The sequence below is a fragment of the Prunus dulcis genome, chromosome 4, assembly GCF_902201215.1.
Source record: "Prunus dulcis chromosome 4, ALMONDv2, whole genome shotgun sequence".
Taxonomy (NCBI): Eukaryota; Viridiplantae; Streptophyta; class Magnoliopsida; order Rosales; family Rosaceae; genus Prunus; species Prunus dulcis.
The window spans coordinates 10,525,071-10,551,083 of NC_047653.1; the positions used below are offsets into that span (position 1 = coordinate 10,525,071).

Below are 26,013 nucleotides of genomic sequence, written 5' to 3' on the forward strand. Positions count from 1 at the left end.
TTCGTTGTGAATCATTCAGTTAGCTTATTAATGAAGTGGTAAGGGCTGGTAGAGAAATGAGTTAAAAGATTATGATAAAAGTATGATCCCTTTTAGTGTGACGAAGATAATAAAAAGGCCACATGATAGGGACCATATTCTAACTAAATAACTAAATTCCATTTAATTGGTAATAATTTGATTTAGTGAAATTTAACATTAGGTTTGTTTATTAAATCTCATCAACGAAAATTTGTTGTGTTGTTAAATAATATTTATGAAAAAAATAAAACAAAAATAGATGGGAAAAAAAGGCTATTAGAAATAAAAAAGGAAAAAGGGTTTAGTGAAAATCATCCAATATTTCACTGCCACGTATGCTATAGAAAGATATTAGACAAAGAAAGAAGACAACAAAAACGGGATGTCGTCGTTTTAATGGGCGTCGTTCAGACGTGCACAATCAGACGCCCCCGTGACTCGTGACACCTTAGCACAGTGAATATACTCTTTTATCGCATTTGTGTTTCCCGGCAGAAGAAGAAAGAAGATGAAGAAGAACCCTAATAAGCAGTTGCAGATAAACCCCAACTGGGCTCAACTCCAACAAAAGCTGAAGAGCCATGGCCCTAAACCTCCAGCAACTATCTTAGGTAAACAGCACAGACATCTTTGTTTTTCTTCAGCCACTTGGCTTGCTTAGAATTTATATAGGTGAAAGCACCTTTCTTTTTGTTGGGTTTGAGTTTAAAAGAGCATAAAGCAAAGGTTTTTATTGAGATTTTTATTCACAGGGAAGCGGAAAGAGAGAACGGATGCAGAGTTGGATGATTCTCTATCTCATGTCAATCCTCTCACTCCTGTTAATGATGATTGCAGGTGATTTTTTGGGAGATATTGTTGTTTGTTGCTCTGTTGGGTTGATGAGGGAATGCAGGAAAAGAAAAGAAATTTCAGCTTATTTTTCTTTTTTGTTTGGTCATATGGGTTTTGTTTAAATGTGGATATTAAGACTATTGAGCCTATTGGTTTAGTTGAGGCGAATTGTTCTTCTCTTTGGCTATGGGAACTAAACTACGAGAAAAATAAAGGGTAGGAAGAAAAGAGATTGATTGTTTCAAATTGTTCTTTCTCATGACTCAGGTGTTGGGAAACCCTGATGGCTTCAAAGTTCAAATTAATGGAGACCAAGTTTACAAGAATTTTTAGTAGTTAGGCACTTAAACTTGAGAATTCAGTAATGCAATTGTATCCGTTAGAGTAATGCTTGACCATGATATGTGTGTGAATCATGATTATTAGAATTTGTCTTCCCACTCGCCCCATTTAATTTTCTACAAGAAAATCTTCATAAAACTTCCAGAAAGACCTTGAAAGTTATGCTTTCTAGTTTTGGTATCAATCAATATCATGGTAACATGTAATGAACTCCATTTTTGTGAACATTTGTTTATTGGTAACAAAATTGTTTAAATGCACATCTTCTAAGCATTTTTCTATGTGTAAGATGTTGTGTAAGTAACTTTCCCCCTTAACAGCTTCAATTGGTCATATCACCTAACTTATAAAACATTTGACAGCGTGACAGATGAAGTAGCCATGGATTGTGAAATGGTTGGTGTCAGTCAAGGAAACAAAAGTGCCCTTGGACGTGTTACACTGGTAGTCGTTAGTTCCTTTTCTTTCATCTCTTACTCTTCTGTCATATTGTAGTTGGACAGGTTGGATCATTAAGATTTGCATTTTTGGCAAACAGTTTTGTATCTGTTATTTCCTTAGTTGATTTGTGAGTTAATGCGTTTAGGTAGATATCATCTTACACTTGGTACTTTAACTTGTTAGGATCACTGATTGCTGATGGTACAGTTTTTTGGCAGGTAAATAAATGGGGTAATGTTATATATGATGAGTTTGTTCGCCCACTAGAACATGTTGTTGATTTTCGCACTCAAATAAGTGGCATTCGTCCCCGGGACTTGAGAAAAGGTTGACTTTATCTTTATTTCTGCTGCTTTTCTAAATATATTAAATGTAGGTATGCTTCACTAGAACTTCTATATGAAATTCTTGTTCAGAAAATAAAAGAAGACAAAAATGTTAGAATGAACTGCTACTAAATTGGTGGCTGTGACTTCCATGGGTCAATAGATAAGGCTGTGCTTTATGTGCAAAATCAATTTTTTTAATGTTGTATGTGCAAACTAATACAACTAACATCAATTTCTTCGCCGGATGAGCTACATGATTTTTTTTTTGCCAATTATGTATTTTCTTTCTCACTTGGTGTCTATGTCTTAAATAATCTTGTCCCTCTTTAGTGCCCATCTCAGTTCTGTAAACTATCTTTCCTCTTACCACATATCACCTACCTACCACTTCATCCTATCATTTTCATCATCCTTACACTCCATTTGCAACATCTTGTTTTTTTAAATGAACAATTTATCAATATGTATTTATTATAACTAGAGTTACAAGACCAATGTATGCGAAATTATGCTGACAGTGATAGAATGCCTCATGCATCTTTGTTATCTGCAGCAAAGGATTTTCGAATTGTTCAGAAAAGAGTGGCAGAGTTGATTAAAGGACGAATTCTTGTGGGCCATGCATTGCGCAATGATCTTAAGGTAACTGGCCTTTTAATATGGTTGTGTAGAGTATAAATGAGAATCTTTAATCTAACAATTTGAGTGAAACAGGCCTTGCTTTTAAGTCATCCCAAGGAGGACTTGAGGGATACATTGGAGTATGAACCTTTTATGAGGTAATTTTTTCGTTCTTTAAGAATTATTCAATAATTAAAATTTGATGAGAGTCTTCAAGTATCATGATTTGTCCTCATGATATGTGTGGTTGGTGAAGCAGGGGAGAAGGGTCCAGAAGGGCACTTCGGCATCTTGCAGCTGAGTTTCTTGATGTTCAGATCCAAAATGGGGAGCACTGCCCAGTTAGTATTCTGATTCTTTTTCTTAGTGCAGTTTGAACAGAGAATTGTATTCTTGTTGCACTTTCTATACAACTTCTACAACATTTAGCATTAGGATATGATTTCACAAACTCCACTGAAATGTGACAAGGCTCATCAAAAAGGACAAATTCTATACAACCCAACTTTTTATCCCAACATTCTCTTTCCAACTTAGATGACATGCTGAAATTGGGTTTGCCACATTGTTCTTCTTTTAATGCAATGATGTGGTCCCTATCATGTGGCATGTAAGTTGGGAAAGAAAGGGTGGGATAAGTAGCATTTTCCTATTGTTACATGTTAATGTGCTAAGTGCTAGAAGGTTCCTGAAGGTCTGGAAAGTCTTAGAAGTCTTAGACTTCATGCTTTTGTCTATGCGCCCTAGAAAGTCTAAAAGTCTCTCTTAGCTGTATTTTATGTTTGAGATAAAAGAAGATATAAAAAATAAGTAACGAAAGCGCCTTGGGACTCTGCTGTATCACTCAGAACCTGAAAATAGAAAGACCATCTATTTTGTTCAGCCTTCTTTCTCTCCACACCTTCTCCTTTATTTTCTTCTTATTCCAAACACCTATCAAAAGTTTGAGTGGAGGCAGATATTTTCTTCTCAAATGAAACTTGACTTGCCTGCAAAGTTGGTGAATGCAATGCCTTGAAGAAGTTTTAATTCATTGCCCTGTTATACAATTATTATATTTAGTTTACTTCGTTGAGAAACTCATATTATTACCTGTTTGGATGTTGTGTTGGTAGTAGTTTTTGTTTATAGTTATATTGCTTTATATCTTGAATGTTGCTGCATATTGTTAATCATGTCCGCTTCTTGTCAACAAAATCTGTTGGATGCCTTTGTTTAACTTATGACGTTGTTTCAGGTAGAAGATGCTCGCGCTGCAATGGTTCTTTATCAGAAAAACAAAAAAGCATGGGAAAAGAGAGTTAAAGATCAAATTAAACTCAAGCAGAAACAGAAGAAACGAAAGCCTAAAAAGAAGCGGAAGGAGGGAGATGATTTGAAAACTGACGTTGCAGAAACAGCATCCTAGTATTGACTTCCTGTTTACAGTTTCGGAAGCTAAGTTCAATTCACAAGGAAAAGATCCCATGTAGCCAAAAGGAAGAACAAAAAGAACGATATACCAGACAATAACAATTTTTTTCACCAAACAGAGCTACAGATAATCTCATGATGTCTTGAATTGATAAAAAAATTTAGACTCACCGCCATTCTTTCTCCATGGAGGAAATTTTCATTGGTGCCAGCTGAATTATTCTTTATATTTAATCCTTCGGTGAAAAGGTTCGTGAAGACAGGAAATGATTCTCTCTTCACGGAGGAAATTTTCATGTCTTGTAAAATGTTTGCTTGTACGCACAATTTTGCCCCTCGAACCTAAATTATTGGTGCAGCATGTACCCACCAATTTTTTACAGGAGGAAAATGCTTGCTTTGATAGACTTGTGGTTCTGTTCTTGTTTTGCTTTTTTAAAAAATGTGTATTTTACTAGTCTTAAAGACGTGTACGAAAAATAGAAGTATTATTGAAAAATACAAACGTACATGTATAATACGAGTATCAAATTGTAAAATGCTAAATTCTTTATATGGTTAATAATTCTGAAAAATGTAAAAAATAAAAAAAGGGATAATAGAGATTCGGGTAATGGCCTAATAGTAATGGATAATGTTCTAAATTACTCTTATCGATAAAGCAAAAAAAAAAGGTAAATAAAGATAAAAAAAATAAAAAACCCAGTATAGCCGCACGGCTATACTATTCATTAAAAATTATTAAAATAAAGAACCGAGGTATGGCCGCGCAGCTGTACTATTCAAAAAAAAAAAATGTGACACCAGTCTAACCGTGCGGCTATACTATTCATTAAAAAAATTTAAAAAGGGGACCCCAATATAGCCACTCGGCTATCCTATTTATTATATTTTAAAAAAGGCCGCCTACCGCCTAGGCGGAATTTTTTATTTTTATTTTTTGGGTATAGCCGCTCGGCTATACTATCTTTAGAAAAAAATAAACACAGTAACACTGGATACCTGGGCGGCGGTAATGTGAATACATATATTATATTCACAAAGTATAGCCGGCCGGCTATACTATTTATTATTTTGAAAGAGACCGGCCCAGCGTCCAGGCGGCGAATTTTTTTTTTTTGTTAAGAGTATAGCCGCACGGCCATACTGTTTATTGAAAATAATTAAAAAACCTCACAGTATATCACACCTCCTAACCTCCCCTTCATTTTCATTTAATTTTTTAATATATATTATTTTTATTTAATAATATGTAAAAATTATGTGTATAATAAATGAATTTTATGTGTATTATTAAAATTTTTATAAAAATACATACGTATGTGTATTGTATGTTTACCTTTCTCAGGGAACTACTTCAGTAACCATGTTTCATAGTTTTAGTATTAAGTTATATGAAGAGCTACATTTAGTTTTTTTTGTTATTGAATGAATAATAGTAAAAACTGAGATTTTTCTTAGTGGCTAAATTGCATTTTTGTGTAAAACTCAGTGACCAAAAAGGTATTTAACCATTTTGTAATAAGAATGGAATAATATTACTGATTTAAGTAATTATTAATCAACAATGTAGAATAATAAAAACAACCATGGAAGTATAATAAATATAAAGTGCTTTAATACAATTACACAGATCCCCCTTTTCTTTTTCTTTTTTTGCTAGAGTAGCATTAACATTTCTTGAGCCTTATGCCCTCAGAGAAGCCGATATTTATTTTTTTCCCCTTGATTACGTGGGCAAGCCGCAAACGGATGCCTATAAATAGAGACCCGCCCTATTTAGTATTTTCTCCCGCAGAAATATAGCATTTCTAAAGCAAGCAATCATTCGATTCGGAAGTGCGTTGTCTCACTTAGGTACGGTCTTTCTCTTTTCCCCAATCTCCTTTTAAGGGTTCGTGATCTTAGGGTTTCTCTCATTCAACCAGAACATAATTCTCAGTTTCTCCTCAGAATCCAGGGTTTCTTCATCGCTCTCTTAATTTCGCTTTCTTTGACTTCAATTTCGTTTCTTTGACTGTAAATTTTCTAGGGTTTCCCAACCCCCTTTTGAAGTTATTTATTTATTTATTTATTTTATTTTGTGTATGCGAATTTGGAATTCAGCAGTATGTTTTCCGGTGCAAAAGTTCTTCCTTGTTCTAATTAACAGCAGAAACAATTTTATTTCAATTCTGAAGGTTTTTTGTGATTATGTTATGTATATAAACACATATTATCACAACCCTCAATCGATTTGTTGGGCTTAATATTTCCCCAAACCACGTATTCTCCTTGTGTTTGTCAAATGCATTCTAAATTTCACATCACGGCGATATCAATTAATTGAAAGTACACGCACACAGGGTTTATATAACTGTTAATTAAAGCGTATACTTAAAATGATTGTAGGCATTGCACCATCTGTCTATGTATGTGGGAAGCCCAGGTGATATGGTGGCTGCATGTTTTGTTTAATATCCTAAAACGAGAACTAATTGGTTGAAATAATGATAACAGGACAGAAATTTGTTGAAAAATGGGCAAGAGAAAGTCCAAGGCAAAGCCTGCAGCTAAGAAGCGAATGGACAAGCTTGATACTGTTTTCTGTTGCCCCTTTTGCAACCATGGAAGCAGTGTTGAATGCCGAATGTAAGTTTTTCGTTTAATCTATTTTCTCCCAACTTTTGATGTATTTTATCTTCTTAGGAATGTATCGAGTTTATTTGAGTTCTATATGTTCAATGGTGCTGCCAAGGAATGTGTTTTTGGTCAACTATGGTAGAGATGTGTGGTAATTGTCACATGTTCATTTCCATTTCTTTGTTTCATATATGAAATAGAATCTGGCTGGGTTTAGCTTACTTGGTTATGTACTTGTTTCTCATTTGGTTTTGAATTGAAAGTGAATAAGTTATTTGGTTTCAGTGACATGAAGAACTTGATTGGAGAGGCTATCTGTAGCATTTGCCAAGAGAATTTCAGCACAACCATCACAGGTATGCCAAATACTTTATTGTGGTCTTAAGTTACTATTTTTGATGTACAGCATTTCTGAGATTGTGTTGTTTCTGGATACTTGTGAGGTCCAATGTTGGGAGTGTAACAGGATGGATTGAGAATTATATAACCAGAAGTACACATAAAGATTAGTCAAAACTACAACACCAATAATTTATTTTTGTGAGGATTTGAGTTTTGCTATTGGTTTTACAGTAATTAGGTTTTTTGTCGGGTGAAAATGAACATTTTGCTTTTCGCAGTCACCAACTTCGATGTAACAGTTAATAATGCATATGAAATGTAGGGAGATTTAAGTGAATAATTCAAAATGATAATATGTTTCCGAACAGAATTTTGAATTGTTACGGTATGTGGACAAAACAAGGATGGTGTTGGGAGTTTTGTGGATAACCTGAGTAGAATCATAATTGAATATCTATCAACCTTGCACTGGAAAACTGGATAGAGAATTCCCCTAGGTTGTAGGTAAATGTGGCAACTTTGGTTTTGGATGATTATTCTGTTTAGATGCTTCTTGTTCTCCGTATAGTGACTGCCATTTCCATGTGTGTGATAATTGCTGATCTTACTTTTGTTTGTTTTGCAGCTTTGACTGAACCGATTGACGTGTAAGTAGTTCATATCCTTTTGTCTAGTGAATTTGTTAATAGTTAGTTTCATATTAAGTTTGTTCTCTTTTCCTTTACTCTTTTGTATGACCATAAATTCCTTCATTACAGATACAGCGAATGGATAGACGAATGTGAGCGGGTCAACACTGTTGATGATGATGGTGCTTAGGAAAGAAGATGGGGGATGTTTCATTCAGTCTTGTTGTTGTAAAGGAAAGAGAGGGCTGGAAAGTTCTGTGCCCTTGAATCCAATAAAGTATTATCGGGCTTTATTCGTATGGTGGCTGTAACATAGTAGAGTTTTGAACCTATGTATGTACATTTTTCAGTTTTGTTTTATAAGTTGGTATATATATAGATATATATGTATTCTAACGTACTCTGAATGTCCGAAGCTATGAGAATAGGCTTGCTGTATAATTTACCTATTGGTGGTTGTTCTTTCAACTAGTTTTTATGCTCTTCCCACATAGATTGATGTGGATGATTGCGTTTAGATGGAAATGGTTGTGAAGATTTTGACCAATCCGATGTCTCTACTCAGTTTAATACGTGAGGAGCTCGGGTGAAGTCTATGTTGACAAATTTTCTCAACTATTAATCAATTTCGCTTGAACAATGCAACCAGTTCAACGGCCTGGCATCAAGTTTGCAACCATTAATTATCAAGCATTTAGAACATGTTTAAACAAGATACCCACTTATCATATAACGATGTTGGTTTTCGAACATATGACAAATTAGTTAGACCTGGTACGGGTTGTGTGTCTGCTAGTTGCCCTGAATCGAGTTCCCCACTAGGGCTGTGTCTGCTCCTCTGCACTGAATTTGAATTCTCCACCAAGATAATATGCCCGCTTCCTTGTAAATGGAATATAAGATTTTTGTCACCGAAAATTTACATCAAACATGTGGCAGTAGAGTTTTCTTAATAAGGAAAATTTTATTGTTGGCTAACTTTTTTTATCTGAGAAGACAAAGGCCAATGATGCTTGTTATGAGTTAGATTTAGCTATAATCCAACCCTTACAATGTGAGGTTGTGCCGTCAGTGCCCTAACTGTGTGTAATATAAAAAATAAATTATTTAAAAAAACCCAATTGACAATCGCGTGTCAACTTGAAATATCAAAGTTCGAACATATCAAACCTAATTTTATCAACAATAGAAAACAAGTTGGACCAAAGAATGTGAAAGTTAGGAATACCATTTGGATTGAAGAACTAATTTTTTATTTTATTTTTGGGTATAAATCACTGAATTGGAAATTATTTTCAATTATTGCTTATTAATAAAATCCACATATGAATTTGGTTACTTCAGAAAATAAGGAATTTGAAATAACACTTTCCTGTTGGAATTTAATACGAGAATTGTTAATCATATTCTCAAAAAGCTATAATATACTCCTTACGAGTCATTCTCTCATTTACTAAATTGATATAAAAAAAGTGCATGATAATTTTTTTGGAATGCTAAAAAAAAATATGACGATTTTTTTAGAGTGTAAATAAAAAAGGTGCATGATGACTTTTTTATAGCCTAAACAAAAAAAAATGCATAATGACTTATATACTCCTTCAGAATGTCTTTCTTTAACTTATTTTTTCTTCAAAGGTAGAAGGATCAAATTCTTGCCATAAGTGTCAGGATAAGTACTCTATCGTTAGGCCAACGGGCTTACTCAATTTTTAATTAATTAAAAAAAGAATAGAAAAACCAACAACTATTGCTATTTTAAATAGAAAGATATCTAAAAATAAAAAAAAATAAAAAACATGTAAAGAGACATTGGGGTGACAGGTCGTTAGTGGACAAGACTTGAGAGAAACCCTTTTACAGGGCTTGCCCTCAATTTTGCTTTTTTGGGCTTCAAAACCTTAAGATTCAAACCCAAACCAAATCAAACACCCACCATCTTTCTCTCTCTTTCTCTCTCTTTCTCTCTCTTTCTCGTCTCTATAAATCTCTACCGAATTTTTTGTTTGTTTTTTTTCCTTTTCCAGATTTTCCGAGTAAAATTGTCTGTGCCTGACACTCGCAATACGTACTTTGCCAAAAACCCAACTCCTGTCTTCGTCTCTCATTCCCTTTTGCTTCTTCCAAGCAAAAAAGGAAAAAAAGTTATCTTTTGCTTCTGAGAGTCTCAGACAAAGACAGAGAGCAGCCATGGGTAGGCCTCCGAGTAACGGAGGCCCTGCCTTCCGCTTCACGCAGTCTGAGGTACCTTGTGTTCTTCTTCTTACTCTTCTATTTTGTTTTTCTTTGACGATTTTTTAACTAATTATATGTATTTGGGAACCTGCTACATTTCGGCATTAGAGTTGAAGTTATTGAAGGGTTTTCATAATTTTTTGATTCTATGTTTGCATGTCTGCTAAAATTCGAATTAGAGTTGAATTTTCTGAAAGTTGTTTTTGTAAATTTTGAATTCGCTAGTAGAAGTGCCAAATTTCGAACTAAGAGTGACGATTCTTAAATGGGTCAGTTAGATTGTGAGTTTTGTTTGCTTGATTTTCAGCTTTTTTTCAATTCTTTGGTTTGTGCTTGAGTCCTTTTGATATTGTTCCTGATGTTATTGCAGTTTTTTCTTTGGGTGATTTTTTACTTCTTACAATACCATGTAATTTTTTGTTCTTCTTAAAATATAATAGCTTACCTGATATCCCTAGCTTAGGTTTTGGTGGTTCCCCTTCCCAGTGTTTCTTTAAATCATATCGATGGTCCTTGCTAGTCGGTTATGTAAGTAATGGTTTGTAGTTCAATTTGGCGGGTTTGTTCTATGAGAGTTCCCCTAGTCAGGAAGGCATTTTAAATACTATCCAGAAATTCTTAAAATGGAATAGGCATAGGTTCCAAAATAATGCCTCTTTAACAACTTTATTACTGTTTAACATAAAGGATAGAATGGAAACTGAATACCTTGTGTCTACTTTATATGTTATCTTCATATATATTTCATAAGCTTGTTGCCTACCTTGTGTCGATTTTGGGTTTTTGGGTTGTATAGGCATAATTAGTTGTGAATTATTACCCCAATAAGAGCTCCATATTAGTTCATTGCGTGGTTACCTAGTACAGGGAATGAGAGGGTACGTGGAATGGGTTTGGGTTCAGCGTATGCTGGTTTCTATGGTATGGGGCATGAAGGGTAGGTATAGTTTGTACGGTTTTTGGGGTAGCAATTCGTGTAACATTTTAATTTGGTACAGTATTTATTTTATAATTACTCATATATATAATATAATATCTAAGAAAAAGAGACGCACTTCAATTCAATGATTGTATCGGTATGTGAATCAATAATGCGGTTAAAGTCTTACGGATCATTCCTTTTTTTTTGTTTTTGTTTGGGGCCAATACAGAGCATTCCTTTAATACTGAATCAGTCGCAAGCAAGCACTATTGCACTAATATGTGGAGATGAAACTTGAATCGTATAGATGACCCACTTCATATGTATAACAAATACATGTAAACTAAAAGAGTTGTGGGGAGCAAATTGGGTCGCTGAAATGAGCGTTAAAATAGGTTTTTGGGACCATAACATATGCTGTGTAAATAGAGAAGTAATGATTCATAAGCAATAGAGAATTCCTATGAAGAAAATCTTCACCTATTAACGCACTGTACCTGTTATACTTATAATACATATCCATATTCCATATACGTACACATATACATATCTGTAGATGATTGTTGATTTGTGAGTGCTGATTAGTTTTTCTTCAAGGTATTTTATATTTTGAACCTTAATGACACCTTCTGTAAATTGGTACATTATTAGGTTTCGGAGATGGAAGCTATTCTGCAACAGCACAATAACACAATGCCAGCACGTGAAGTTCTTGTGGCCCTTGCGGATAAGTTCAGGTGTGCATTAGTTCTAAACACTTAGAATTTGAAAAGATTATGTTCTTCTTATAAGCATTAAATCCGAGATACTTGTCTTTGGTGTAGTGAATCGGCAGAGCGGAAGGGCAAGATTGCAGTACAAATGAAGCAAGTATGAAAATTTTCCATTGTAATTTTTCATAAGGAAATATCGTTTAAGTCTGTTTGTAATTTATAATGTGCATTATAGGTTTGAAATTGATTTGGGAAGCCATTTAATTTTGTTTGTAACTTATAATCTTCATTATATTTATAGGTTTGGAATTGGTTTTAACAAATTTCTTAATTCTTTGGTTATAGGTTTGGAATTGGTTCCAAAATAGGCGATATGCTATCAGGGCAAAATCAAGTAAGGTTCTTGGGAAGTTAAATGTGTCACCTATGTCTCGGGATGATTCAAATCCAGTGAGAAATGTTCCTCAAGGCCCTCAACCTATAGCTGCTCCTATACATGCTCCTTCAGGTAGGATGGAACTTGCTTTATATTTAGTTTAATATCCTTTATTTATCATTTTGCGTAGTTTTAGGCTTACTCATCTGGTGGCATTATTACTCATTTTACTTGTTTGAACTTATGTTGAGTAGCCTATATTGATGTTGTCTACTTGAATTGTTTCTTCAATCATCAATATGTGACCTTATATTTTGGGCTTCATGGGCAGCTAGTTTCTTGGTCAGTTAACATCATTGAAGTTTAATATTTTAGAGATATGTTTTCCTGTTTAGCCTAATATAGTCATCTCTTGGTTTTTGTGTATGTGGCATGCTCTATTTATAACTTACTCTAATTATTTACCTTGACATACCAATTCCGTTGTGTGCATTTATGTACATGCTTGAGTTGTTAGGGAGGGCTCTTGTAATGGATGACTCTTATTTTAGGTATTTTTTGGCAGTGAAAGTCTCTTTTCCATATAAACATATGCATGAATTATGAATAGGTGTTAATAATCCCATCCTCTTATGTATGTTCATCAGACTTTGGATATTTTTGCCCTTGTTTTCATTTATTAACCAGCTCAAGGTTCCGGAAAGGGTGCTTCTGAAAATTCTATTTTTGAGTTTGAAGCTAAATCTGGGAGGGATGGTGCATGGTCAGTAACTCTTTTCCTTCTTTCTATGAATTCTAGTTTCTGTCATGTTGATGTTTCTTTACCATTCCAATTAATAAATAATAAATTATTCTTTTTGTCAAAAATGAATTCTCACGTTTTTAATAATTGGACTCATAAGTCAGTTATCATTATTTGTCTAATTTCATTGTCTGCTGTGCTCAGGTATGATGTTGCTAACTTTTTATCTCATAGATACTTGGAGACTGGTGATCCGGTAATTTTCTAATATCAGTTTTCTTGCATGCACAGCATTAAGTTGTTAAAAGGAATTCATTATAGGTCTTTCTTTATTGTTATTTTTCCTCTTTTTTCCTATTCTTTCTTATTTGTTCTGCATGTCTATTATCTTAGTATTATTCTCCTTAAACATTTGATTCAACTCAACTGCCTCGGCCTTGAATCCCAACTAAACTTATGCCATTTGTTGTAAATGAAAGATAAAATTGGTCATTATAACAAATCCCCAGATTGAATCTTGCTGGCTGTTTCAGGAAGTACTGGTTCGGTTTGCTGGGTTTGGACCAGAGGAGGATGAATGGGTCAATGTACGGAAGCATGTCAGGCAGCGCTCTCTGCCATGTGAATCATCAGAGTGTGTTGCAGTTCTCCCAGGAGATCTCATACTATGTTTTCAGGTGGCGTTCATTTGTTTCTATGTCCTTCAAAGAGATATTTTGGATCAATGATTAAGATAAGTTATTTCTGATAAGATCTTCATGGAAATCTAACGGATTTAAATTTTTCAGGAAGGTAAAGAGCAGGCTTTGTACTTTGATGCCCATGTCCTTGATGCTCAAAGACGAAGACATGATGTAAGAGGATGTCGTTGTAGGTTTTTGGTGCGCTATGTTCATGATCAGTCCGAGGTATAAAACTGCCCACATGTTTAAATAGCACCTTTTAAATTTATATCTTCAATTAGTGAATCTACAAATTCAGGTTTTGTTCTTAACATGCACTTCGACAGGAAATTGTTCCACTAAGGAAGGTCTGCCGTCGGCCTGAAACGGATTACAGGTTGCAACAACTTCATGCTGTGAATGAGGCGGCATCAGCAGAGCAGAAAAGTATGGATCATTTTATGGGGTCTGTTACTTCTGCAGAAATGATGCAAAAGCAGCAGAATACAGATGCAGCTTCGGCGCCCCCAGTTTTGCATGCTAATGCTTCTTTAGCTACCCAATCTACGACTCCAGAATTTAAAGGATCTGAAGTCAGCACTGTTATTAGTTCAGGGAATTCTAATTTTCCTCCAGGTAGTGCTGTAATCACAAGCGGCACTGCTACAGTCGTCGTTCCTGGTGGCTCTGTCGAGAACATGCCAAAAGGAAACTAGAAAGTTGCATTGACAAATTTGTCAGCCATCTTGTTGTTAGCTCCTAGCTCCTCTATCCTGAAAAGGATGAGTAATATACAACCTCTTCTCGGCATTGGTTTGCATCAATGTATGAATTGAGCATGAGCTTCCCCTGTATACTAATTCTGAATGCCAATAACTAGTTCCAAAAAAGTGTGAAGTCTTACAATTTCAACTGTAACCTCAAATTGTTAAATCCAAAGCTTCCATTTCTTTTTCCATGTTGTCTTGGCCATTAAGTGAGGCAGTATTATATTTAGTGTTAGTTGGCTTGTTTTGGCATCAAATCCTAAGTAATCTGGACGACACATTCATGCAAGAATCAACTTGATCGATGATTTAGATTCACCGATAACATAAACATCTTATATATAGTTGATTAATAGACTTGGTTGACATTTGATTAGTAATGTGAAAGATGAATATTACCTTAAATCTATTTAGGCCCTAAATTACCTTAATCTAAACCCTAATCGTGAACCAAACGGGGCATAAAGTGCATTGTGGTGTGGTGGAATGGAACCAAATTTAAACGAATGAAAACGCACAAGTTAGCAGAAAATGCAAAGAAACACTAAAATGAGCCAAGGCCCAAGCAAAGGTGGCCCCCACAAAATCCAAGAAAGCAAAGCAAGCCACGACGCAATGCGCAACATGACGAACGAACCCTCTCTTTCCAAATTTCTATGCGGACCAAAACAAGACACGTTTCTCTCTCTCTGCGCTTCCCTCTCACTTCCATATTTCCTTCTCTTTGAAACCCTAACAAACTCTCTCTATCTCTCGATCTTTCTCGGATGATCTGATGCTTTCTGTTTTATCGCAAAGTCACAATGCGAATTCTGAGGTCACGGAGCTTCAGAGCCTCAGTCTCCGACTCCAATTACCACTTCAATGTAGGGTTCAGGCGCTTCGTCACCAGCTGTAGAGCCGTGGTGTTGCCGCGCTTTGGTGGGCCTGAGGTTCTGGAGCTCCGGCCCAATGTCAACGTCCCTGATCTCAAGCCCCATGAGGTCCTCGTTCGCACTCGTGCCGTCTCCATCAATCCCCTCGATACCAGAGTGAGTCAAATGTCATTTCTTTCGTTAATTGATTCTTCTGTTTAATTTCTAAGGTCTGTTTGGTTGCTGAGGAAACAAGGGAAATTAAGTTTTTGATTTTCAGCTCCTCTTCTCCATTTTGGTCTTTTCCAATTCCAACAATAACTTGAGCCACAAATTTTCATATTTGTGCCAATCAACAATTTTTTTTAAAACTTCTTTAATTATTCAGCTGCACCTGTACAGTAGTTATGATTCTGAGTATGTTTAACATTTGAGTGTTTGAGTGATGACATTAGGTTGGTTAGTCTAAAAGGTTAACACATGTTAGTTGAAGATGTATTTATAGTTAGTTTCTGTTGCAGTGACCATATAGAAAAATCATTTTCTAATCCAAATATCATTGGCTGTCAATTTATTTATTTTTTTAAAGCAAGATTTTAACATGAATGCCTGCTATTATTATTATTTTTCATGCCTTTGCTCTTTCCTCCTGTGTCAAATAGCCCATAGATAACAAGAATGCCTTGATTCAAACTCTCATAAGATTATTTCATTTTACGTTTGTCATACGGCTGAGGTTGCAGTTCACTAATACTGTAATACTATGCAATAATGTTATCATTGTATTCAGTGTTCTGGGTTTTAATTTTAATTTTTTTTTTTCAGATGCGATCTGGCTATGGTCGTTCGATATTTGAACCCCTTCTACCTCTTATTTTGGGTCGTGATATTAGTGGTGAAGTTGCAGCTGTGGGAGATTCAGTTCGGGGATTGAGTATAGGACAAGAAGTTTTTGGTGCATTGCATCCTACTGCTGTAAGGGGTACTTATGCTGACTATGCAATTCTATCAGATGAGGAACTTGCACCAAAACCACCGTCAGTTACACATGTGGTAAATATTGTTGTACTTTGTTCATATCTAAAGAACCGTAGAATGTTACACTTGGTGGTCTTTTGCTTTTTATGATTTGGTTTGGATCTATGTGTTCTGTTATTCTTCATACCCTCGATATAATGTTAGTGGATGGTTCAATTGTAGTTGTGTTAGAGGATGGTTTAGTAGCTAGTAGAAAAGTGTTATTACCTCTAAATGTTTATTTGTGCTTTCTTTGCTGTTATTTGATCAACTATGGAAAACTAGTTTTGAAAGGTTTCTAGCTTCAAAACATGGTGAAGGGGAAAACGAAGCATCATTCAAACTTCCACCTTGCTCAGGAGAAAATAGAATGGAAGGAAACAGTTTTCTTAGCTTTAGATTGTAGATTAATTGGAGTAGAAACCACCTGATATGGAACTCAGGCCACCAATATTAAACAGCAAATGAGAAGGTGCTTTGTGAAAATTGGCAATGATTTTTATTTTGAATTCTAGGGGTGAGCATGTTTTTCTGCTTCCACTCCCATTTTTATCTTGTCTGTAGGAAATATTGAAAGTGGCTTGCATATGATAGGAGATGGGCGAAATTCAATGTAGCATGAAATATGAGCATACTATGTTTTGTAATCAATTCTCTCAGGATTTCAACATACCTTAGGAATTGATGATGATATGTATAGTTAAGTGGAGGAGAGGTTTAACATTTACATTCTGTTTATTGCTTTCTGACTACAGAACTTGGCTTTATCTTGTTCTGTGTGATCCTAGGAAGCAAGTGTCATTCCTTTTGCTGCTCTGACTGCTTGGCGTGCTCTCAAAAGTACCGCTAGGATAGCTGAGGGGTATTTTTTTAAAAATGTCTTCTCTTGTTATTATTATTATTTTTTGAAGTTGCTAACTGTCGTTAACAATTTAGCATCCTTTTGTTATTGCATCTGATCTCTACAGACAAAGGGTGTTAGTGGTGGGTGGTGGAGGAGCTGTAGGTTTGGCTGCAATTCAGATTTCAGTCGCCCAGGGCTGCTATGTTACAACTACCTGTGGAAAGCAAAGTATAGATCGAGTATTGGCAGCTGGTGCTGAGCAGGCTGTTGACTATACTGAGGTGATGATGTAATCAACTGTTACTTAGCTTTCATTTCACCTCCCTAGCTGAGCGAAACTCCTATATAGAAAATTGTTTCTATGTGCATATGGGTGTAAAAACCATGAATGATTTCACTGCTGAGTTAGCATGTTTGATTCACAGGACATTGAATTGGTAATAAAGGGGAAGTTTGATGCTGTTTTGGACACCATTGGTGGGCCAGAAACCGAAAGAATAAGCATAAATTTTTTAAAAAGAGGTGGACACTACATGACACTTCAGGTAGGAGATGGAAACTTGTTAGTATTGCTTCTCTCTAAGGGACCTTTGATGTTTCCTTTCAGAATTCTGCAGCATAGGCTGATAAGGCTTTTATCCTCTTTCTGTTGTAGGGTGAGGCAGCATCTTTGACTGATAGGTATGGGATAGCTTTTGGGCTTCCAGTTGCTACAGCTGTGTTACTAAAGAAACAGAATCTGTACCGCTGTTCTCATGGAATAGGTAAAAACCAGCATTCATTTTTTGGTACATGTTTCATCATGGTGCGCACTTTAAGTTCATTGTTTGTTTAAAGCGGGGAAATTGTGATAATATTTACACAAGTTGATTAAATGTGAGTTTGTTGATTTTTTTTGGTTTAAACCTTTTATTCCGCTTGCTTTAGTTTTGTTTGCGTATGAATTTTTAAACAGTTTTAGACTTGAATAGGATGAAGGCAATAAAAGGGAGGAGTACTAGGAAGAATATAATATTGATAAAATAAGCATGTTACCCGTTTTGTCATTAGTTCATGGTTTATTGTGTTAATTGACCTAATAAGCCTGTCTAATTATATTGAATAACAAAAAGCCTTCTTTCTTTTTGTATTTTTTTTAAAGATTAGGTTCGTTTTTGTCTAGTAACATCTGATGCCGAAATTACATGTTCTGATATTACCTTTGCAAGCTTAGGTTGTTATTTTAACAAGTTGTATTTATTTTGTTGATGGTGTAGAGTACTGGTGGACTTACATGAGAGCTGACTCAGAAGGGTTATTTGAGATCCGAAAGCTGTCGGAAGCTGGAAAATTGAATATACCAGTGGAGAAAACATTTCCCATCACTCAAGTGATAGAGGCTCATGAGGCAAAGGAGAAGAAGCAGATCCATGGCAAAGTAGTGCTCAAATTTGATTGATGAAAATTACAGCTTGCACTGATTTTGTCAATTTCTTGCACATTTTACACTATATTTGCCTTTAGCATCTCTCCGTTGGTTACACTTCTCCATACAATAAGAACTGGCAGTTGTACAGGAGTTGCAAGTTCAGGGGTTGAAAAAGTCTTTATATCCGGTTGGCAATCTGTAAATGTTTGAGAATGTTCTTGTGATAAATCTTTAAAATTGCTCTATTTTGTAATTCATTAGTCTGATACAAATCATAATTTTACAAGATGAAGGAGTTTGCTTATTAGACTCAACTCAACTCAACTGTAGTTAAGTTGGTTTTGCCGAGGCATCATTTGAGGTAATGTAACCTAACATTTGCAATTGCCAAGAACATCTGGTAGGGTAAAAGTTCCAACTGCGAGAGCCTCTTTAAACTATTTATGGTGAAAACATTTTTCACCATTTTTTCAAGTTTATTTATAATTTATTTTTTAATTTGCAATTGGAAGAACTTCACAGCCAAACTACACTAGTGGTCTCAAGTTCAAACTCCATGACACCTTGATAGTGTGTGTGAGAAACTCCCGTCTCTCTTAGTTTAGACTATCGCTTGTTTTAAAAATAAAAAAATTGCACCATACAGGCAAGCTTGATCTTAAGGTTGCTAGGCCTGAACCCTAATAATCAAAGGGCGGTTGGGTTTTACACTCTCCTAAACCCTAAACCCTAGGGAAAGAAAAAAATAATAATAATTGAGTAGGAAGGAAAAAAGCTATTTCTTATCCTAAATTATTTGCATACTGACTTGCCAAAGAAGTAGCCACTATCTCTCCCCTGTTTGTTCTAATCTCGAGTATATCTTGTAAGTTTTCTTGCTCGACAAGAACCAAAAGCTTTCACACGACCCAATATTTTTGTACGTGCACACCATAATACAGCTACGTATTTCAATCACAGAAAGAGAGAGAATGCTTCCATTGTTAAAGCTTGGAACACTAGCCTTACGAACTATTTCCAGGCCAATTGCTAGAAGGCTCAAAGTAGAGGCTGGCTTACACCCCACGTTTCGGGACTACATCATCAGCTTTGCCCAGGTTTACTCTCTCTCTCTCTCTCTCTCTCTCTCAAATTCACTTGCCGCCCCTTTTCTCTTTCTTTTAATGTAATTGTTTTTTTCTTTGTGTGTAGATTTTGATTATTTATGAATTCTATTTTGTGCTAAAAGTTTGATTTTTCAATTGGGTTTTCTTGTTCTCTTTTGGTTCCTCACAAGATTACTGAATTGCCATGGACATTAATATTTGCCAGTGTTAAGGGATTGGTTGGGAACTTTTGTCAAACACATCAAATTAATATTTTGTCAAGATCATTTGATATGGAAGAATGATCTAAAAGCAAAATAAGAATGAGATTTTTGAGAATGGGGAGAGATGTAAACCAAGTCCTTTTCATTAAGTTGGTTGCTCTTTGAACATCCAAACTATTTGGTTTTAAGTGATGTACTATATTGTAAGCCTGCTACTTGAATCAGGCAAACTATCGTTTCAGAACAAATCTACAAAGACGTCTATATGGACGGGCAACAGATGTTGTGATCCGTCCTATGGATGAAGAAAAAGCTGTTGGAGCTGCTGCAGAGCTTCTTGGGGAACTTGTTATCTTCACGGTAACCACCGGCTGCCGTATTATCTTTAACCTTGTCTCTCTAAGTTGCAGAGTGTTGCATTACTTTTGAGGAAACCCTATGCAATTGCTGGAAGTGCATGGTCTGCAGAGGAAAGTCAAATAGAAATTTTTTGGTTGACTCGACTCTCATCTTTTGCAGCATTAATATCTTTGTTGATATCTCTCCTTCCTTTGGTGATATATTATAGGCCACTTGAAGTTATAGCTGCTTTGTTTGCTTAGGTTGCAGGACTTGCTATAATCTATGAGGTGCAAAGAAGTGCTAGATCAGAAGCTAGAAAGGAGGAACAGCGCAGGCAAGAAATAGAGGTAAATTCAAGTACAAAAGATCTAGTTCAATGATTTAATACAAGTAGCTATACAGCCCTAGCATTTTGGTCATTAGTATTTTTTACATTTCAAAATGTAGGCAATGAAGCAAAAAGGCACAGATTTAGAAAAAGAAGTTCAATGTCTAAAGGCCAAACTGCAAGAGATGGAGCAACTTGTCCAGAGAAGAAGCTGGCTAGATCTCATCAGGTTCTGGCAATCCCAAGCACTAGAAGAGCACAAGTCAGCAAGGTTTGAGTGAATGATGTTTTAGACTTTTTGTTACTCTCCTTCCCTGTATAAAACATGCTAATAATAGGGAGAAAACTTACCTGCAACGGGGTGTGTATCTATCTCCTCAATCCTTTAACATTCATCACATGATGAAAAATTAACTGTTGCAATTGGTTCTAAAATCATATTACTTACTTGATTCATGTAGTTTGGACTGAATTCGACTTTGATTCTCATAGTTTTCAATACAAGTATACTTTAGCTTTTGCAATGGGGTCTAAAGTTACATTTCCATCAATATAGTTGACCAAAACTTAGAAATGTTATATGTTGGTTTTCTGTAAGTTAGTAACCACCTCAATGAAAATGTTAAATTGTGACTTTTTTCCTAATATAAACGATAGCCTGAAGTATAAGAGGAGGGAAGTTTCTCTCACACACACTCTTAAACAATGATCTAAACTATAAGCAATAGTCTAAATAATTGAGTTAGACCCGTTTCGCGATTATGATTTATTTGTTCACTTTTTACATCCAGAAAATTAAATATGACAGAAGTAAGGGTAATTAAAACTGTAGCATGGGTGAGTCAAATAGTAGTGAGGTAAAAAGGCATGCATGACCTATTTCCATAGGGCTGAGGCAGCCATGGACTACCTGATCTCTTATTGAAATTTGAAGGTATGTGATATGCAGATAACAGAGTAACATGCTAATTTATAATCTTTGGCCCAACATGTATTAAAAAAACACTTAGAACCAAACCTTTATGCTACATTAACAGTTGGCCTCACCTGACTTCTGGGATTAATTTAAGAGATATTTAGTGATATACCCATTTCTAGCACTAATATTATAAATAAACCCTACACAATTGAATTCCTATAAACAAACCCAAAAAAAAACCCAAAAAATGATAGCTAGCCTTATTGAATTTAATATTGATTATTAAATTACTTTGATGCCCTATTGAGTGCTTTGGGTATTTTTATGAGATTTTGGGGTTGGGCTTGTTTTAAGAAATTGATGGCAGTTTTGTAATTTATAAGAAGTTAAAAGCTTTTTTGTTATGTTGTAAATGGGTTTTGGGTGTGTTTCTAAAGTCCATTTTATATAGGGTATTTTTATAATTTGAGCCCCCATATTGGGTATAATAGTGAATCTCCCTTAATTTAAACAGCCTACAAAATTCTTCTGTATTAAAAATTAAACTAGTAATCTGCTTTTGATACTTGTTTTGTCTGCTTCTGGTGTAAATGTTGGTCAAACCAAACCCCCCCTATTTCAAGAAACCTTGACCCACTTACTATTTTCTACATCGTCTGTCATGCTTTGCTTTGCTCTGCTTTCTTTGATTGTGTGAGAGAAAAACTCCCGGTTATTCCCGATCAATATCAAAATGTCATTGTGTTATTAGTGCTTTGACAGCTTGACTTAGAATTAAATTATTTGCCAAAGAAAAAAAAAATTGTTTGCAGCCATTGTCTGTTGAAGGCACTACGTTGTCATATTGATAATCATCCAAGAGGCACATGCCATGTTAACCCACAAAAGATAGAAAAAAACACTAACACAATGTTTGATGGTTTGTGTTTGTTCGGGCTTTTTTTTTATATAATTATTTTCTATTACATGAAAACAAAAACGAATAGTATTTTGGGAGAAGCAACGGTGTACAATTTTTTTGGGACCTATGTTTTCTTTAAAACCAAATCAAACTCATATTTTAAAATTGTGATTTTGAGGCCCTTTATCCTTTGTCATACAATGTATAAGGTTAAATTGTTTGTTTATGTTACTACTATTACAATCTAACAGTCTCGATCTCTTGGACCACAGGAGTCCAAGAGATTGTAGTCACCCACCATTGAATATTAATCCAATGGTTCAAAATGATATATATAAATGCAATATGACATAAATGATTATTACCCGATTCAAGTCATAAATGAGTGAACCTTTGAATTTACATCCAACGGTGAGTGACCATAAATCTCTTGGACTACAGGGGTCCAAGAGATCAGGACTGTACAATCTAAATATAAAAATGAGATGAAAAAAAAATATTTTCAAACGGTAGTTCCTTGTATGTAATCATTTTAAATTCATTCCAAATATAGTGTAACTAGCTATTTCAAATACACAGTCCTGATCTCTTGGACCCCTGTAGTCCAAGAGATTTATGGTTACTCACCGTTGGATGTAAATTCAACGGTTGACTTGAATCGGGTAATAATCATTTATGCCATATTGCATTTATATATATCATTTTGAACCATTGGATTAATATCCAACGGTGGGTGACCACAATCTCTTGGACTCCTGTGGTCCAAGAGATCGGGACTGTTCAAATACATTTAATTATTTCTTTCAAATATTTCCATTTAAATATAGACTAATTTAGATTGAGACGTTGCTTAACGAGTTATTCATGCTTACAGACCAATTACAATATGAAACATATGCAAAAATAATTCATTAAAATTACAAAAATAAAAATTTATACATACATATCAAATTATGATTTATCTGCCAACAAAGGTTGGTTTAGTTGATAAGGTCCCTGCATTATGTGTAGCCCCACCAGTGTTCGAGTCCCGTTGTCAGCAGTTCTTGTTGGTGCGCAATATGTAATTTCATACATAAATCCATACCGGTTGTAGCTGGTAGTTGGGTGTCATGCATAAGTTCTTTGAGTTCGAGGTTGTGGATCTGCCCTGACGCTTTTGATAAAAGTAGTCAATCTCCCCCTAAATTTTTGTTCACCTAAAAAAACTATAATTTTTCTGAAAATTGATAATGACTCCTACTTTTAAGTTTTATTAACATGGCAAGTAACTATTTGAGCTAGAAGGGTATTTACATGGGGGTACTTCCCTCACGCAATAACGCCTCTCTTATTTATCTTATCTCCTCTCACGCGCTGCTTATTTGCGGTTCTCTATGTGAAGCGTGCGACTACAGTTACATTGAACACAGAGCTGTTCAGAACCCACCCCCACTCTCCAATCCAACGAGCGTGAAGTAATTAACCCAAGTACAGACCGTACAGATACCAAACTGCTTCGCACTCCCCACCATAGCGCGTTGGTCAACAAATCTTCCAACATCATGATATGACCATGCGATCATGACCGTTGATAAGCTAATGAAGCATGATGATGATGGTAATCTAATCTAGTCGTTTTATCTCGGGGTCTGGTCACGTGCGTCCTTTGGATTCTTGTCTGTTTTTCACATCGTTCCCGTCGACCCCTCCATGTGATCTCGATGCCCGAAAAGGCCCACCTTTATGGCGTTGAATAACAAAATTGCCACTGCATCCTTGTCATTTAGCTGCTGAGGAGGGGAAGAAAACGGCTAGTGAAAATAGCGATGGTGTGAAAAAAAGTCGAGAAAGTGCTTCTCTAGACTAGAGGGATGGTGAAAATGGTGGATTTGATATTTCCAAAGACACACTCATTTGTCACTCTTGTCTTTTTTATAATTGTTATTGCTTTTGCTTATCATTATCTTCCCACGTTGCTTGAGGACCCATAGTTAACATCACACACACTACACCATCTCATGAAAGTAACATGTCCAAAGTCCCATTATATGCGATACCTAGTTGCAATCATGCACATTGATTATTAAGTACGTGTTTATTCTGTTTTTACAAAGGTTAAAATCGCTTTCTAACCACTCAAAACGTTTTTGAAAGCGTTTAAAAATAAATCTCAAACTGTATTTGGAGTACTCCCTTATTGTCAATTTATTTTGAACTGGAACATTAACTTTTTTCATGACATCAAAGGAGATTTTGAATATATATATATAAACGCAATACCATAGATCTCTTAGGCTTATAAATGGGTGTGCCTCCTCATCAAACTAATACCATAGATCTCTTAGGTTTATAAAAAGCAAATGAGTAATGTGGCTTTTCAATAAGATGCTTAGGCCATTTCCAAACTCAAAACTCATCTCCAGCAAATAAGTTATATGTGCCATGTCACTGGGCCAAACTCAGTCAGCATGCCAAATATGGCCTGATTCTTGGGTGAGCTAGTTGTTGCTTTTAAATTAATGTTTTAGTTTCTTGGGTGGGCTGTTGTTGTTTTTAAATTAATCATATCCAATCCGAAAATATTTTTCTCTTCTAAAATAAATTTTAAATAGGGTCTAAAATAATACTTTAATTAAATTATTCAATATATTTAAAGAATATATTAAAAACTAATAAAATATTGAGGGGCTATGATTTAACCTTGTACTGCTAGAGATGGTAAAATATAACCCATCACATTCCTTTCAAAATTATGTCCCATTTGGTTCACGGAACAGATTTGAGGAAAAATTACTTCCCATGTCATTTCCTTAAGGATGAGAAATGAAGATTCTCTTTCCATGTTTGGTAATCAAGAATGATCACTTTATTTCATTTCACATGTTTGGTTTGTATAGGAATGTAAAAAAAAGTTTATTTACTTTTTCAATTATATCCATATGAAATCAAATAAAAAAAGAATACAATTAATGCTATATTGTAATTCTAAATTGTTAATGAGGATAATATGGTCATAAAAAATGTGAATTTAATATTGGCACATTTTTCCTAACTTTCTTATAAGGAGGAAAACAAAACCCAAAGGATGAGAAGAGCTTCACTTTCTCCATACTTTTTTATGTGCAAGGTAATAATTTCCCATGCCTTAACTTACAAAACATAAAAAAGTAATTAATTTCTCATATTCAAACCTCCTTTTTTTGAACCAAACGAAACACAAGGGAAGTGGTTTACCACATAGTTCCTTCCTATGCAAGTGGCTTTTAAGTAACATCCATTTCCTTTTCTTCCCACCTTTCATTTATTTGGCTGGTCTTTGGTGTACGTGTACCTTCTTTTCCTTGACTTTTAGATTTGAGTACCAAGATTCCACACCTAAAAGGCTTAAAGCTAGAAAGCAAGCAAACCATGCATGCTCACAAGTCACAATAAACTCCTCCAACCTTTGAAGTAATAATCTACAAAGACTAAGGGCATTATGGTCATGTAATTGTAACGCATGTATCACAGCAACTTAGTTTCAGGGCCTAGTAACCAGATCCTTACACTCACTCAGTTCCATTTTGATAAAGACAAACTCCATTCTGTCACCTTCCAGTACCAATAAATCTCTCTCTCTCTCTCCCTCTCTCTCTCTCTCTGCAGCACACCCACCATACAAACCAAACAAATATTCATCAATCATAGCCCCCCCTTCTTGCTCTGCTTATGCTAATGGCCACCACCACAACCACAGCTCAGTAAAAATTATAATGAAAAACAATGGAGTCAGACAGACCCCATCGCACCAAAAGCAACAGCAGCATTAGTGGCACTACATCCACAACTACAAGCGAGCTCTTCATTTGCTTTACTACTTCTCGCCTCTCTTCTTCATCCATGAAGCTCTCCTCCAAGTCCCTTCTCAGCCCAGGCCGAGCCAGAGAGCCTTCCCAAATCTCCCTCTCCTCTTCTCTCAGCCGCAGGCTCAGAACCAGTGGAAGCATCAAGGGTGGCCAAGCCTCCCCCATGTTCCCTAGCAATGGTGGCACTAGTAAAAAACGTGGGTGCGCTTTTGAAAACCCAGAACCCTCTTCCCCTAAGGTCACATGTATTGGT

At 35.5% G+C, this 26,013-nt stretch overlaps 6 protein-coding genes across 10 annotated transcripts in view; all 6 read left to right on the forward strand.

Annotated features, from left to right (window-relative positions):
* Positions 1-428: 428 nt before the first annotated feature.
* Positions 429-4,418, forward strand: LOC117624422 (RNA exonuclease 4). 4 transcript variants are annotated; one of them, XM_034355654.1, is made up of 8 exons: positions 429-632; positions 774-858; positions 1,560-1,647; positions 1,857-1,965; positions 2,521-2,609; positions 2,682-2,746; positions 2,845-2,929; positions 3,826-4,418. In XM_034355654.1, exons 1-8 carry the CDS (start codon positions 530-532, stop codon positions 3,994-3,996), a joined length of 795 nt encoding a protein of 264 aa, XP_034211545.1. In that variant the 5' UTR covers positions 429-529; the 3' UTR covers positions 3,997-4,418. The 4 variants fall into 4 exon arrangements, with proteins under 4 accessions (XP_034211545.1, XP_034211546.1, XP_034211547.1 ...); XM_034355655.1 differs by having other exon boundaries at positions 2,848-2,929; XM_034355656.1 differs by having other exon boundaries at positions 1,560-1,641.
* Positions 4,419-5,788: 1,370 nt separating this feature from the next.
* On the forward strand, positions 5,789-8,062 carry LOC117626499 (transcription elongation factor 1 homolog). The gene is made up of 5 exons (XM_034358214.1): positions 5,789-5,858; positions 6,501-6,632; positions 6,909-6,979; positions 7,591-7,612; positions 7,724-8,062. The coding sequence occupies exons 2-5, from the start codon at positions 6,520-6,522 to the stop codon at positions 7,782-7,784; spliced, it is 267 nt and encodes an 88-aa protein (XP_034214105.1). The 5' UTR covers positions 5,789-5,858; positions 6,501-6,519; the 3' UTR covers positions 7,785-8,062.
* A 1,358-nt stretch (positions 8,063-9,420) lies between these two features.
* Positions 9,421-14,202, forward strand: LOC117626658 (protein SAWADEE HOMEODOMAIN HOMOLOG 2). Its single transcript, XM_034358447.1, has 9 exons — positions 9,421-9,838; positions 11,403-11,488; positions 11,576-11,621; positions 11,810-11,972; positions 12,528-12,603; positions 12,787-12,838; positions 13,116-13,259; positions 13,371-13,490; positions 13,592-14,202. Exons 1-9 carry the CDS (start codon positions 9,785-9,787, stop codon positions 13,958-13,960), a joined length of 1,110 nt encoding a protein of 369 aa, XP_034214338.1. The 5' UTR covers positions 9,421-9,784; the 3' UTR covers positions 13,961-14,202.
* Positions 14,203-14,659: 457 nt separating this feature from the next.
* LOC117626299 (reticulon-4-interacting protein 1, mitochondrial) lies at positions 14,660-18,448 on the forward strand. The gene is made up of 7 exons (XM_034357970.1): positions 14,660-15,042; positions 15,691-15,918; positions 16,671-16,744; positions 16,851-17,007; positions 17,152-17,271; positions 17,382-17,490; positions 17,983-18,448. The coding sequence occupies exons 1-7, from the start codon at positions 14,815-14,817 to the stop codon at positions 18,162-18,164; spliced, it is 1,098 nt and encodes a 365-aa protein (XP_034213861.1). The 5' UTR covers positions 14,660-14,814; the 3' UTR covers positions 18,165-18,448.
* On the forward strand, positions 18,337-20,394 carry LOC117625341 (optic atrophy 3 protein homolog). Its single transcript, XM_034356914.1, has 5 exons — positions 18,337-18,354; positions 19,076-19,231; positions 19,669-19,803; positions 20,046-20,132; positions 20,233-20,394. Exons 1-5 carry the CDS (start codon positions 18,337-18,339, stop codon positions 20,392-20,394), a joined length of 558 nt encoding a protein of 185 aa, XP_034212805.1.
* A 5,065-nt stretch (positions 20,395-25,459) lies between these two features.
* The window catches only part of LOC117625860 (golgin subfamily A member 6-like protein 22), a 3,290-nt gene continuing 2,736 nt past the window's right edge, over positions 25,460-26,013 (forward strand). For both annotated transcript variants that reach the window (XM_034357443.1, XM_034357442.1), the window contains exon 1: positions 25,460-26,013. In XM_034357443.1, the coding sequence (XP_034213334.1) occupies positions 25,678-26,013 (336 nt within the window). In that variant the 5' untranslated portion in view covers positions 25,460-25,677.